Raw genomic sequence first — 14,585 nt, forward strand, 5'->3', positions numbered from 1 at the left:
TCCAATCAGTTTGTGTGCACATTGGCGATACCATCGAATGCCTTAGTGCATTAACAACACATTCAGTCTAATTTTACAAGTGAGGTCTAAGGAGGATAATGTGTACGAAAACTTTACTCGTATCTTCTGGTAGACCCGCGGCTCATGAAAGATAAAATGAAGAGACAACAACAAGTAAACCAATAGGAAAGACGAAGCAAAAATATCAGACTAACACTAAGTAATACGATCAGAAAACCGAAATGAAAGCAACAAGTAATAACATAAATCGGGGAATACGAAATAACATGACTGACAACAAGTAAGGTATTATCGAATACCTTGTATCTTCTATAATATATGTTTCGTATAATTTTATCGATCAAGACTTAGACGGGCTGGAAAAAAATTATGTAAGTTTTTAAATTATCGAAAAATCTCTGAGGTTTAATGACACACAGTTTGAAACTTCATAAATAATTGGCTCGTCCCTCTACCTTTCTTCATTTAAATACTAAACTTTTGCCTGCTACTGAATTTAAAACCATGACGTGTGACTATTCCACGCGATCATGCACCAAGGGGCGTAGGCACCTTGGTTGAAATGGTGTCATATGACACCGCTTTGTCGAAATTTTTATGTATGTATAAATAAAAATAAAATTAAAATATTCGATATAAATATAAACAATATCACCACTTGTCGTTACCGTAATTTATTCATTTGTTCACTTTTTTAAATATCGATACAACTTATAAAAATTCTTGTGTACGCCACTATCATGCACAACGCCGTCAGATCAGAACATTCGGGCTAATATTTTAGTCCATTTTGATCCAACAAAACATTAATCTCACCACTACGTCATTTGCTACTTATTAATAAGGGTCCATATCTAGATTAAATTAAAAAAACATTTATTTTTATGTGGTTTGAGTTTGCGGTTTTTTCGTTTAATGTTGGATGAATGATTTTAAACTTTGGTTTTTGGTTTAAAAAAATAAAAACCGAATTATATATATTATTTTTATGTAAAAAATATTTGGTTCTTGGTATGGTTAGTAAAGGAATCAACTAGCATTAAATAATATTAGGATTTAGGTGTGCAAGCTTATCCTAGTGTGCTTGTTCTTATGCTTTTATAGGAGACCATGACTATTTAACTATCTCATCAAGCATGTTTTACTATCTTATTAATGGCGTTCATTATTTTAATCATGTGAATTGAATATAAAAAAATTTAAGCATACTACCTCTCAATTTTTATACTTAATCATAAGTATAATTGTTCGATCATATTAAATTTATATTAACTTATCGAAAAATAAAAATAAAACGATTTTTTTTGGTTTGAATTGGATGGCAATTTTGTAAATCGAAAAGCCAAAACTGAATAATGCAAAAATCAACACGAAAAACCAAATGCATGCGCGCACATTATTGTATCGTATCGTTAAATCTATCGTTATGTAACGACGAGAAGAATCACTTTATGGAACAACAAATTTGGTGTGGTGGCATCGATACCTTACTTTTTTCTCTCATCTTGTCCTTCATTATTATTAAATAACATATTTTATCTTTTACCCTATTCTTTTGTATAATAATTCTACTCCGTATCCTTTTTTTCATAGTAATATTGCAATTTTATTCTTCAAATTGTTGGTGCATGACATCATGAAACGACAGCAAACGACAACATCTATCCAAATGTTGTACTCACCAAACAATGCAGTACAATACAATACAATAAATTATGAAACGACATGTAACAACAATCCAAACAAGATAACGTCCTTCATAGAGAAGTTCTCTGCTAATTTTGTTTCAAACCAAACTAAGCTCAGAGAAGTATTTTCCATAAATAAACGGTGCTTATGCAGAATTAACCTTCAGAGTACACAAATTTGTAGAGTTTACCTTATAGCTAACTCAAGGATTCGTCACAGCTGTTTTACAGCTTAAAATTACCTACTAAATTTTCAGTTTTGTATACATTTAAGGACTTCGAAAATAGAAATTGAAAGATAGTTACAATAACTACAATAAACAACTTTCTAGCAAAAGTTATAAGGTAAAATTAATCAGGCATTTCTTCTCATTAGGTAAAAGTTTGAAGAAATGCCAGTATTACAAAAGGAGCAAAATACCCTGACAGGAGAAGAGATATCTAATAGTCGAGAGTAGCAACAGACATGATGCCAGAGGCCATATTCCTAGATTCTGAGCGATTTGCAAAGTCATCACAGCTATTGTTTGATGACTTAGACATGGATACTGAGTTCAAAAGCTCGAGACCTTGTTTTCCCATCTGCTGCACGTCGTGAGGCGAGAGTATTTTAATACACCATACGCTGTTGACGAACTCCCTGAAAGGCAAGGAAATATAATGCACATCAGTTAGAGCAAGCCTTGAATCTTGGCAAAATTACTTTTTTACGCACTAGGCGGGTGGGAATAGCAGAGTTACTCAAAAATCAGACAAACTTGCGAAAACAAAATGAATGTTGAAGTCACTATGCCTTCTTGATTCAACTAGTTATTCTTACTCCCTTTGTGCCAATTTAAGTGGCGATGTTTGACTTGGCACGGAATTTAAGAAAGAAAGGAAACTTGAAACATGTCGTCGAAAACAAGCCGTATGGCTATAAATTATCTCATTAAAGGTAAAGTAGTAAGTTTATGACATTCTTTTTGGGACAGACTTAAAAGGAAAGTATTGACACATAAATTGGGACAGAGGGAGTAGTTGTTTGTGAAGTGCCTGTGTTTAGCTATGGTTGAAAGTACACATGAGCACTGGTCGAGCAAAGAAAAGGTTCTTAAAAAGAGTAGCAAGGATGAGAACTCACGGCCAGGGATCGTCGCCAAGGAGAAGCACATCATTCTCCCTGTCAACAAATACAAGCTGCCAGCCTGATCTCAAAGGATCCTCCAGTAGGCCTTCAAGGCCAAACATCCGTGCAAGCTCACTTCGCAGCTCATGATAGCTGCTAAACTTGGTGATGTCTAATGACCTTCCGAAGGACCCTGATTTATAGACCTGCATAATAGACAAACGAGATTACGAACAAAGTAAGCAAAAGTTAAACAAAACAAAAGCATGTTTCTGTGTCCCCTTTCCACATCATCTCCAGAAGGCTATCACCTTTATCCTCTGTGTCCCCACCTCCCCCTCCGAAATTTATCCATGTGATTCCTCATCTCCATAAAATGTAATTTGGCTATATTAGAAAAATAAAGTTTGCTACCTCTCATGGAATTTATCCTGGAAATCGTGACATAATTATATTGATAAAAGGGGAATCTACATATCATTCACCAGCGACCCCATGCCCCAACCCCCGGGAAATGAAACAAAAATGCAAGGAGTCATGGGGTGCTTGGCCAGGGTATGTTTCCCCATAAGACAAATAAAAAAGTTGCTAGTATTTACACGAAGGCAAATTACCTTAACAAAGGTGTTATGTGGGCTTTCTTGTCCCGCATTTTCAGAAGTCTGTGTGAAACCTGGTACATTAATGCAACCAGAGAGTGCCATAACTGGATTTTGAGCAAAATCATTGCCCGCATTACTTAGGTAGTTGGAAGAAGCAAAGGGCACATTTGCTGACTCACAATCGCTACCAACTCCCCTGAGGCTTCGCATATCGCTCTGCATAAGAGATGGGGAATCTATATTGAACCCAAACAAAAGATGATTGTGGAGATCATTGTTCCCTTCTTGACCTACGGGGCAGTCCCTACCTGGGAACGTTGGCAAAGAAAGAGCATTTTGAGATACGTTTTTGTTGGGTGTTCCCGGCTGATCAATGAAGGGTGACATACGCTGTGAAGATGCAGAAGGAAGGACAGGATCGACAGCCACCCTCTTTGGTGGCCATCCGGTAGGAGATAGTAAGGAGCTCGATCTAGGAACACTGACAAGCTGGGATGGTTCATCCCTGGTAACTGCACCCGATAGGCTGTGCAGTGGATTAACAATTGAGTTGGTAGAATGATTCACATTTGTGTCGGTGAAGCTTTCTTGTTGCGTAGAACAGAATGCTTGCAATGATGTCTGTTGTGATTGAGAGCTCGAGTCCAGCTGTCTAATTGCTTGCTGTTGCTGCGGAGGAGGCCGCTGCTCCAGAGGAGATTGCTGTTGCTGCTGATGGATAGTGGTGGATGAATTTTGATGCAGCATTTGTTGCTGAAAAATATGAGGCTGGGATACAGGTTGCACTTGAGACTGGCCCTGTGCCATGCTCGGCAGAAACGCTGTTTGGCCTTGAGACTGTTGAAATAACTGTGGATATAGTAGTCCGGAAGTGCTGTTGGTGACACCATTGGATTGCTGAAGTTGCAGAAGCGAAGTGAGAGCCTGTTTAGAGGGATCCACAGACCTCAAATCTTGAAGGGCACCGGCAGCCATAGCTTGATAAATATCCATTTGCATTCCACCTATTGGGACGTCAATTCTGGGCTGCATCCAAGGTGTGACTCCAATTCCCTGAAAATTGATAGATTGGGTTCCACCATCTCCAACATCACGGAGCCACATCATAGGATTCATTACCATGTCATCATCCTTCATCCCTTCATGCGAAAATACAAAACATTGAAACACAATTAGATCAAGTTCACACAATTCTCTCAACGTTACCCGAAGCTTCAGACAGATAAAACAATGTGATGGAGAGAGGGGCCGAATCCTAGTACCACTTAATGCCGGGAATCCAGGTGGCCATGATCGCTTGAGTCTCAGAGGAAAGGGGGATGGATACATAGGGAATGTTGTTAAAGGTTCGACTTCCCATAGGGAGACTCTTGGTTGCCTTTCCCCAGCTGTAGACTCGTCCCAGCCAACCTGAATGAACAGATTCAAGCTTCATTAACACATCGCAATAACAACAACAACAACAACCCAGTAGAATCCCACAAATGGGGTCTGGGGAGGGTAGTGAGTACGCAGACCTTACCCCTACCCCGAGGGAGTAGAGAGGCTGTTTCCGAAAGACCCTCGATTCAAGAAGACGAAAAGAGACAAATACATCAGTACCATCAATAGAAATCATAGAAATAATGACGACATAAGAACCAGAAAATAGATGAAAAGCAATAACAATAACAAGTAAATAAGGCATTAACACATTGCAATAGATATTAGTATTTTGAAGATGCATGATTTAAGCAATGATTAGCATACCTTAACTGAACGCCAATGTGAGTTTGGCCAACGAACAGGATCCAAATCACCTATGCCAGTTATAGTGCCCATGTAACTGAAATACAAGGTGAATACTCAGATGTCTAACTTGAGTTCCAACAACTTTTAACTCAGTGTTAAGGCATCCTTGCAAGTAACAAGAATATGAACCACAAATAAAATAAGTGTGATAACCTACCGACGAACACTAGATTCTTCAGTTTCAAATAACATTCTGAAGCGCATGCCTACAGAAATGCGAGTATGATATACTGCTTTGACATACTTGGCAAGAGGTACAACAAAGTCTGAAGGACAAGACCTAAATCAATGCATGCCAACCAAAAGTTAGAATATAACTACTATGTGAGTAATAGCCTAATAGGTTGATCATTCTACAAAGGAACAAACCTTGGATTATAAAAAATGGTGAATCTGCTATTAGTTGCTGCTGCATGAGCTGCAGCAGCCAAAAGACCCAAATGCATGCTATCACTTGATAAAACTGAAGACGGCATCACAGTTTGGGACCGATTGGCACGTCGAATACCAAGAAATAATTGATTCTTCTCATTCCTACAAAAAAAGAAAGAAAGCATGGCAATTTAAAATATTGTCTACGCTATACACAACTGGTCTAATTTAGAAATGATAAAGTGACCCTGGAGCCAAGAAAATAAAACAAAAAGTAATTTCACTGAGCGAAAAATCATTGACCTTAACACTTAATTGGCTGTTTAACATGTGCGACAAAGTAGAAATCTTCACTTAATTGGCAATTAACATGTGTGACAACAGTAGAAATCTTATATATAGTTCACTGAGGAATTTGATTAACTCAAGGATTTGAAACTAAATTCACCAGTATCTATTTGGAGAACCACAAATCCGTTCAAAAGGCTCAGTAATCTTGAGCATTATTGTGCAAGTTGCAAAGTTTGGACCACTTATGTCAAAGTGCTGTTAAAAGCAAAAGAAAGAGAACATGCGATCTTTTCCTGACAGCCTACCAGATGAAAATGATTGAATCACCAGCAACAAGTCTTTTTGCACTTACAAACACACTCCAACCAGTTGTAAGAAGATGCCTCTTCGGCTGACCTGTCACAAGAACAAAAGCAACAAGTATCTATGAGAAGGAAGCTTTGCCAAATTTACTATTGCTCAGCGAACAAAATGTATATTTTGGCTAAGGTAGTATCTTAGAAGAATGACACTTATATCAAGAACTCACCCCTGAAAATATGTCTAAATTTCCACTCATTGTCATGGAGATCCCTAGCGATCAACTCTTGTACTGGAGGCTGCTGAGAGAAGTCCTGAATATTGAAGTCATTGCATCAATAGACGCTTCAAAAGGTTTAAAAAAATGACCTTGGTAATTCATCATCTGATGTCACAGAAACTAAGAATGCGTTGTTACCAATGGAGGAAAAACTTTCTCTGCTGCACGGCGAGGTACTGAAAATCCACCATGAGTACTTGTGTCACTTGCTGTTAATGTTTTACAGAAGTAATTTGTTGGCTGTTTACTAGGGATACCCAAATCTAAAGGAAGGAAAGATGCCTCCTTTTGCTCTTCCTGCAGTGAAGGAAAATAATGACATTCCAAAAATCAGGACGCAGACAGAAACTAGAAATTCAAAGACAATTTTCTATTACAGAGTTTACGTACAGGACTCAACGGTTGCAAGGTCATTTGAGCGTAAACCTCATCAGTCTCCATATCAGCCTGAATTGTATCAGAATTAAATTCTTTAAATGGAGCAATAATACAATTAAAACTCAGAGATTTGCTTTTAATAAGTGATTAGGCAACGACAAAAACAGGCAACTTACGTGCATGGTAACATTGTGAAGCTGGCAAATAAGTTGTGGGGCCAGGCTTGGGTAATTCGGAATATGAGCCTCAGCTTCCTTGTTTGTTGATGCAGTAACCTGCAAAGTAGATCATTCTAAGTAAGGATTTCCACTTTATTATTATATTAGTTCATAAATTTATGCAATCCAATGTCTTAGAAAAGCTAACAGTTGATTCCTTCTTTAAAATGCAGAATCAAAATATCAAGCCATTATCAACATTCTACTTCTTGCTTCAGAAAAAACTAAAACTTTAAAGAAAAACAACAATAACAAAAACAAGAAGACGGCCTTTAAGTTTCAAATGAAATTGGTTCATATTAGTAGAAAATGCTCGTTCCGCTTGCGGATCATCTCAAAATAGAGCATTGCCCCCATCCTAGAAAGACTCTAGGAATGTATTGGGAGTTATAAATGCTCATAAACACCAGAAAAGAAATTTAGGATGATAGAAATAGACCTGCTCACTATGCCCTTGTGGGAAATACACCACCCTGCTTCCAACAGCTGGTAGGGAAACAAGAGGTCCCGCGCATGCATGCCAAAGCTCAGAATTCAAACATTTATTCTCCCCTGCAATTCAAATTACATTCAGAACATAATTTCTTCAAGATCTAGATCAGCAAACTTCTCATCTTCCTCTTATAGAGAGATTGAAGATCAAGAAAGTATTTCCAAACATTTTTAAAAGAAGAATCTTTAGTTCAAAAGATTGATTCATATAGCCGACCCCAACTTGCTCGGAATTGAGGCGCAGTTGTAGTCTTAAGTTCAAAAGATTCCGGTTATAGAAAGGTAGGCAAAAAGAATATTAAGCTATGTTGACTCTCCAAAATAATGCCACCCCCGTGTTAGATCCTCCAAAAATACACTATTTTCCCGTCAACATTTACGGAAAATCCGAGTAACATAGATGTTAAGCATACCAAGCTCAAAGCTATAAAAAAACTCACTCATGGTAATAAGAACCAGGTGATCCATAAGAGAAAAGGGTATGGTAAAAAATCAATATAAAATTGAAAGAGCAAGGGTGAACATCTTTACAGCAATTCTGTAGACTGATCTCAAACTGAAACCAACTTGTAGATAAAAGAAATGAATATGAAGAAACATTAGAATTAAAATAAATAGAGGAAGGGACAGTAGAAAGAAAATTAAAGCAAGAATAAAAGAAAAAAGGAGAAAGATTTATGACATCTCAATTATGCTTAAACAGACAAGTTCTTGAAGAAGAAGATAACTAAGTTTCTAAAGGAAGTAACAAATATTGCAACATTCTCTGACAACAACAACAAACCAGCGAAATCCCACAAGTGGGATCCTGGGAGGGTTACACAGACTTTACACCTACCCTGGGAAAGTGGGAAAGTAGAGAGGCTGTTTCCGAATAACCTCAGCTTGAGAGGAAGAATAGAAACAAGCAAATATCACCAACAAAGGCCAGAAAAATGATATCAATCGGAAAAATAGATGGAAGAAAGCAACAGCAATAGCAATAGCGGTAGAAAAATGATATTGCAACATTCTCTTCAAGATTGAAAAAGACAACTTTACCTTCAGGAGACTGCTGATTGGAACCAGCAGAAGAAAGCCTCATTTTTGCAGCTTCAACCCTTTTGTTTGAAACCACTACAGAAATGAACCTAAGACACAGCTAAATCTACAACACCAATAAAGAAAATTCTTGCACTCAAAACAGCTCCAAAAATAGCTTCAACTTTATCCCATGATCAATGCTAGTGAATTACAGCAAACAATTACTCATCAACCTCAAATATTCAAGAGAAATATCAACCAAAACCTGTTTCACTACAAAGCACAAAAGCTTTCAGCTTCATCAAATACCAACTTAAAATCTTGAATAAAAATCCAATATTTACACAAGAAAGATCCAAGTTACAAGCTTTAAACCACCAGAATTCAACTCAAGAAAACCCCAAGTACAAAACCCATAAACTTTTTCTCATAATTCAGCAGAAAATGCCCACCAAATGTGCATTTGAACCTCATTCAGTCATAGTACCTAATATCACAAACTCTTTTTATGAAAAATACAGTACTTAGTAACTCCAAAAAAGAGTATATACGTTCAAAATATGTATTTATAAGGCATGTATAATGGTAGAAATAGCTGAGGTCGGAAATTTTGAGGTAATGAATGATGCTGAAAAGTGACAGCAAAAGGAAGTGGGGAGAGGCAATATACTCCTTTGAAGTATGTGTACTGTATATGTCTTCTCTCTCTTTACTCTTCTCTTGTCTACAATGGATTGAAGTACACAGTTTATATTTCTTTTCACTACCAATAATTCAATGGAAGTGTAACGTATTATAACACACAGTACTATTATGCACAATACCTCGAGATCTTTCTAAACTTCATAAAGTACGGGTGTGTTTGGTTTGAAGAAAACATATTCCGAAAAATATTTTTTAATTTTTTCTTATTAGATTTCTCATGAACTCATTTTTCTCTAATTGGACGAAAATATTTTCCCTGTCAAGAGAAGGAAAAAAAAAATTCAAAATTCTTCTTCATCCTCATCCACCTCCCCAAACTTATCTCACCTCCTAACCTACTCACCCCATCCCTAACCCACCCACCACCACCACACCCATCCATCATCATCCCTGCCCTACCCCACCCTAAATAGAAATATTATTACGAATACTTTCTTTTCATGTTGTAAATAAAGTACTTTCTTATTTCATTTTAAAAAAATGAGTATTTTTTCTTCATGATATAAAAAAATATTTTTTTTCATTTCAACAAAAAAAGTATTTTTTTCATGATGTAAAAAAAATATTTTCTTTTATTTCAATAAAATAACGTAGTAAAAAGTATCGTCTTTCATTTCAACCAAAAAACAAACTTTCTTTTCATGATGTAGAAAAAATATTAAGTACTTTCTTCTCATTATTTAGGAAAAATATTTTCTTTTATTTTAACAAAATAATGTAGTAAAATATATCTTTTGTCATTTCAACAAAAAAATACTTTCTTCTCATAATATAGTAAAAAGTATCGTTTTTTATTTCAACAAAAAAAAAGTTTTATGTTGTAGAAAGCGTATTTTCTCTCATTTCAACAAAATGAGTATTTTCTTTCATTTAAACAAAATAATGTAGTAAAATATATCTTCTTTCATTTCAACAAAAAAAGTACTTTCTGTTCATGATGTAAAAAAAATATTTTCTTTCATTTCAACAAAATACAACAACAACATCAACCCAATAATCATCCCACTAGTAGGATTTGGAGAGGGTAGAGTGTATGCAGACCTTACCCCTACCTCTTCAGATTAGAGAGGCTGTTTTTGATAGACCCTCGGCTCAGAGACAAAAGATCTGTAACAACAACAGAAACAGACAAATAGTATTAGCATCGTAAGAGACAACAAATAAGTGGAAGAACAATAATTATGCTAATAATAACATTGAAAAAATTAAAAATAAAAATAGTGTGATGAATGAAAACAGTTAGCGGTCTTAGATAAAACACTATCAGACTAGCTGGAACAACGAGGAAAAACGATGAACTACCTCTTAACCTACAACCCTAATGCTCGACCTCCACACCTCCATATCCACGGCCATGTCCTCAGAAATCTGAAGTCGCGCCATGTCCTACCTGATCACCTTGCCCCAATACTTCTTACGTCGCCCTCTACCTCTTCTCGTACCTGTCAAAGCCAACCGTTCACACCTCCTAACCGGGGCATCTAGGCTCCTCCTCCGCACGTGCCTGAACCATCTATGCATCGCTTCCCGCATCTTGTCGTCCATAGGAGTCACGCCCACCCACTCCCGAATATCTTCATTCGTAATCTTATCTAATCCAGTGTGCCCGCACATCCATCTCAACATCCTCATTTCGGCTACTTTCATCATTTGGATATGAGAACTCTTGACCGGTCAACACTTAGACCCATACACTCTATAAAACTTGCCTTAAGTTTCAGTGGCACCTTCTTGTCATACATGACTCCAGACGCTAACCTTCATTTCATCCACCCCTCCCCGATAAGGTGCGTGACATTTCCGTCGATCTCCCCATCTCCCTGGATAATTGACCCTAGGTACCTGAAACTCTCTCTCTCTCTTAGGGATTACTTGCGAGTCAAGTGTCACTTCCACGTCTGCTTCCCCCGATATATCGCTGAACTTACACTCCAAATATTATGTCTTGGTCCTGCTCAACTTAAAACCTTTAGACTCTAGGGCCTGCCTCCATACCTACAGTCTCTCATTAACGACGTCTCTCGTCTCATCGATCAGAACTATATCATCAGCGAACAACATACACCACGGCACTTCCCCTTGAATATGGTATGTCAGTGGGCCCATCACCAGAGCAAATAAGAATGGGATTAGCGTAGATCCTTGGTGTAACCCCACAACCACCAGAAAAGGCACTGAGTCACCTCCCACAGTCCTAACTCGTGTCTTAGCTCTATCATACAAATCCTTTATCGCCCTAATATAAGCTACCGGCACACCTTCACCTCCAGGCATCTCCAAAGCACGTCCCTAAGGACCTTGTCATATGCCTTCTATAGATCAATAAATATCATGTGCAAATCTCTCTTCTTATCTCTACACTGTTCCACCAACCTCCTGATAAGGTGGATAACTTCTGTAGTAAAATGACCCGGCATGAACCCGAACTGGTTTTCTGATATAGACACCACCCTCCTTGCCCTTCCTTCTACCACCCTCTCCCAAACTTTCATGGTATGACTTAGTAACTTAATACCCCTATAGTTGTTACAATTTTGGATATCCCCTTTGTTTTTGTACAGCGGGATCATCGTACTCCACCTCCACTTATATGACATCTTCTTCGTCCTGAAAATAATATTAAATAGCTCAGTCATCCACTCCAAGTCTGCTCTACCCACATACCTCCAAAATTTTACTGGAATCTCGTCTGGTCCAGTCGTTTTGCCCGGGCTCATCTTACGCATTACTCCCACGACCTCCTCCACCTCAATACGCCCACAGAACCTAAAGTCTTGATGATTCTCGGAGTGCCCCAAATCCCTTAGCATGATGTTTTCGTCGCTCTCTTCATTCAGAAGTCATTTCAACAAAATGATGTAGTAAAAAGTATCGTCTTTTATTTCAACAAAAAAAGTACTTTCTTTTTATGTTGTAAAAGACGTATTTTCTTTGATTTCAACAAAACGAGTATTTTCTTTTCATGATGTAAAAAAGTATTTTCATTTATTTCAACAAAAAAAATACTTTATTTTATGATATAGAAAAAGTATTTTCTTTCGTTTCAACAAAATAATGTGGTAAAAAGTACTTTTTTATTTCAACAAAACAAGTATTTTCTTTTCATGATATGAAAAAAGTATTTTCTTTTATTTTAATAAAATGGATACTTTTTCATGTTGTAGAAAAAGTACTTTCTTTTTCAACCAAAAAAAGAGTATCTTCTTTTTAGTTATGTAGCACAAATTTCGATGTTATTTTTGAGTGAAAAGTAAATCAACACATTAGTCCCTTTTAGGTTTGTGTGAATTTTTAAAAGAATAATTAAATTCTTGAAGAAAATAGAGTCCTGAAAATGTAGGGTATTTAGAGTTTGGGGGGGAGGGAGGGGGAGCACAAGAAATATGTGGATTTGGGGGAAGAGGGTAAGGAAAGTAGCATAAAATATTATTTTTCTAAAAATATTTTCTACTTCCTAAACAAACACTAGAAAATATTTTCCGAAAAAAAGCTTTTTACTCACCAACCAAATATGAAAAAATAAGTTATAAAATTACTCTTTTCGTGTGATGACTCAATAGGTCATCTAGAGTTTTAGAACCTAATCTTGTGTTTGGAGTCTCAAATACCTTATTTTAGCATTTTTCGGTTTGCATGCACAATCCGGGTATTTTTTCGGAAGGCTCTTATGTTAAAAACTGATAAAATATAAAATTTTGCTTCAAAAACCCATTTGAGTTGACTTCGATCAACATTTTGAGCAAAAGGACTCAAATTCGTATTTTGGCGGTCCCGGTGGGTCCGTATCGTGATTTGAGACCTGGGCGTATGTCCGGAATCGAATTCGGAGGTCCCTAACTCGAGTTATTAATTTTTGTCGAAAATTAAAAGTTTAAAGGTTTAATGAATTTTAAGAATTGATCGATGTTTGATTTTGTTGATACCGGGTCCACATTTTGGTTTTGAAGCCCAGTACAAGTCCAATACTATATTTATGGCTTGTCTGTCAAATTTGGTGAGAAACGGAGTTGGTTTGACGTGATTCGGACGTTCGGATGTTAAAATAGAAGTTTTAAAGTTTTCTTGAAAATTTCATTTGATTTGGTGTCCGATTAGTAGTTTTAGGCGTTATTTTGGTATTTTGATCAGGCGAGCGAGTTCGTATGAGGTTTTTGGACTTGTGTGCATGATTGGTTAGGCTACGGATGGTTTTAGACTTAGAAAATTTGGTTTTTGGACTTCAGCTAGTGTCGGGTGTAATGTACTTCGCGATCGCAAAGCCATCATCGCGATCGCGAAGAGGGAACTGGGCAGGGGAGATTTTACTCTATGCGAACGCGAAGGACTTTATGCGAATGCAAAGTGGAGGGGGGGCTTCCCTTCACGAACGCGGACAGTGTATCGCGAACGCATAACTTAAGGGACCTGGGGGAGGGGAAAACTGACTTACTCTACGCGAACGCCAGCATTGGCCCGCGAATGCGGAGGCCTAGGGGAACAACCTTCGCGAACACGTGAGGTCTCGTGAACGCGTAGGTCATTTATCAGCTACCTTCCGCGATTGCGTCAGGCCCTTCGTGAACGCGAAGAAGGCCTAACGCCCAGTGGTTAAAATAGACCAATTGCGGGATTTTTCCCATTCTTGTCAAAATTTCAAAGCTGAAAACTCTAGAGGCGATTTTCCCAAGAGTTTTTCTTCCCCAATTTGTTGGTAAGTGATTCTAACCTACTTTTTTTCAATTACCCATTACATTTCATAAGATTTTCACCTGAAATCTAAGATTTTTCATGGTAGAAATTGAGGGTATGGGTAGAACAAGGAATTTTTGTAAAATTAGAATTTAGACCTCAAATTGAAGTCGGATTTCGAAACAAATTACATAATCGGGCTTGGGGATGAATGGATAAATAGATTTTGGTCCGAACCTTGGGTTTTGACCCAGCGGACTCGGGGTCAATTTGTGACTTTTTGAGGGAAAATTTGAAAATCCTAATTTTTTGCATTGTTATTGATTTCTTTAGTAATATTTGATATTATTGAGTCAATTAGGGCTAGATACGAGTGGTTTGGATGCAGATTCTAGGGAAAAGGCCCCGATAGAGCTCTGAATTAACTGCGGAGTGAGGTAAGTGTTGAATTTAAACTTGACTTGAGGGAATTAGGAACCATCAGACTATGTGCTATGTGAATTTCATGTGTTGTAACATATATACGAGGTGACAAGTGCTTATACGCGCCAAATTACTTGTTTTCCATGATTTTCCGTTTTTCCTTAATTATCGCATTCCCTGTCTTAAATGTTATATGCTTTAAATGCCTTCCATGCTTATTTGCTA

The 14,585-nt window shown here is 37.3% G+C and overlaps 1 protein-coding gene across 3 annotated transcripts; it reads right to left on the minus strand.

Annotated features, from left to right (window-relative positions):
* Window positions 1-1,834: 1,834 nt before the first annotated feature.
* Window positions 1,835-9,386, minus strand: LOC107761773 (auxin response factor 6). Of its 3 annotated transcripts, none has more exons than XM_016580048.2 (14): window positions 8,583-9,386; window positions 7,489-7,601; window positions 7,008-7,106; window positions 6,844-6,900; window positions 6,592-6,750; window positions 6,403-6,487; window positions 6,179-6,269; window positions 5,580-5,744; window positions 5,368-5,490; window positions 5,169-5,244; window positions 4,682-4,829; window positions 3,432-4,558; window positions 2,833-3,023; window positions 1,835-2,349 (listed from the first exon to the last, which is right to left on the minus strand). In XM_016580048.2, exons 1-14 carry the CDS (start codon window positions 8,623-8,625, stop codon window positions 2,151-2,153), a joined length of 2,676 nt encoding a protein of 891 aa, XP_016435534.1. In that variant the 5' UTR covers window positions 8,626-9,386; the 3' UTR covers window positions 1,835-2,150. The 3 variants fall into 3 exon arrangements, with proteins under 3 accessions (XP_016435534.1, XP_075109538.1, XP_016435533.1); XM_075253437.1 differs by lacking the exon at window positions 8,583-9,386 and adding an exon at window positions 7,982-8,113; XM_016580047.2 differs by having other exon boundaries at window positions 3,432-4,829; window positions 8,583-9,333.
* Window positions 9,387-14,585: the final 5,199 nt, after the last annotated feature.

Source organism: Nicotiana tabacum, chromosome 5 (genome assembly GCF_000715075.1).
Source record: "Nicotiana tabacum cultivar K326 chromosome 5, ASM71507v2, whole genome shotgun sequence".
Lineage (NCBI taxonomy): Eukaryota > Viridiplantae > Streptophyta > Magnoliopsida > Solanales > Solanaceae > Nicotiana > Nicotiana tabacum.

Excerpts from the sequence above, each read along its gene's own strand:
- LOC107761773 (XM_016580047.2), bottom strand. The coding sequence starts at position 8,625 with ATGAGGCTTTCTTCTGCTGGTTCCAATCAGCAGTCTCCTGAAG. Across the intron at positions 5,745-6,178 it reads GATTCAATCATTTTCATCTG|GAATGAGAAGAATCAATTAT; the intron begins GTAGGCTGTCAG and ends CTTTTTTTGTAG. Across the intron at positions 4,830-5,168 it reads CACATTGGCGTTCAGTTAAG|GTTGGCTGGGACGAGTCTAC; the intron begins GTATGCTAATCA and ends CTGTTCATTCAG.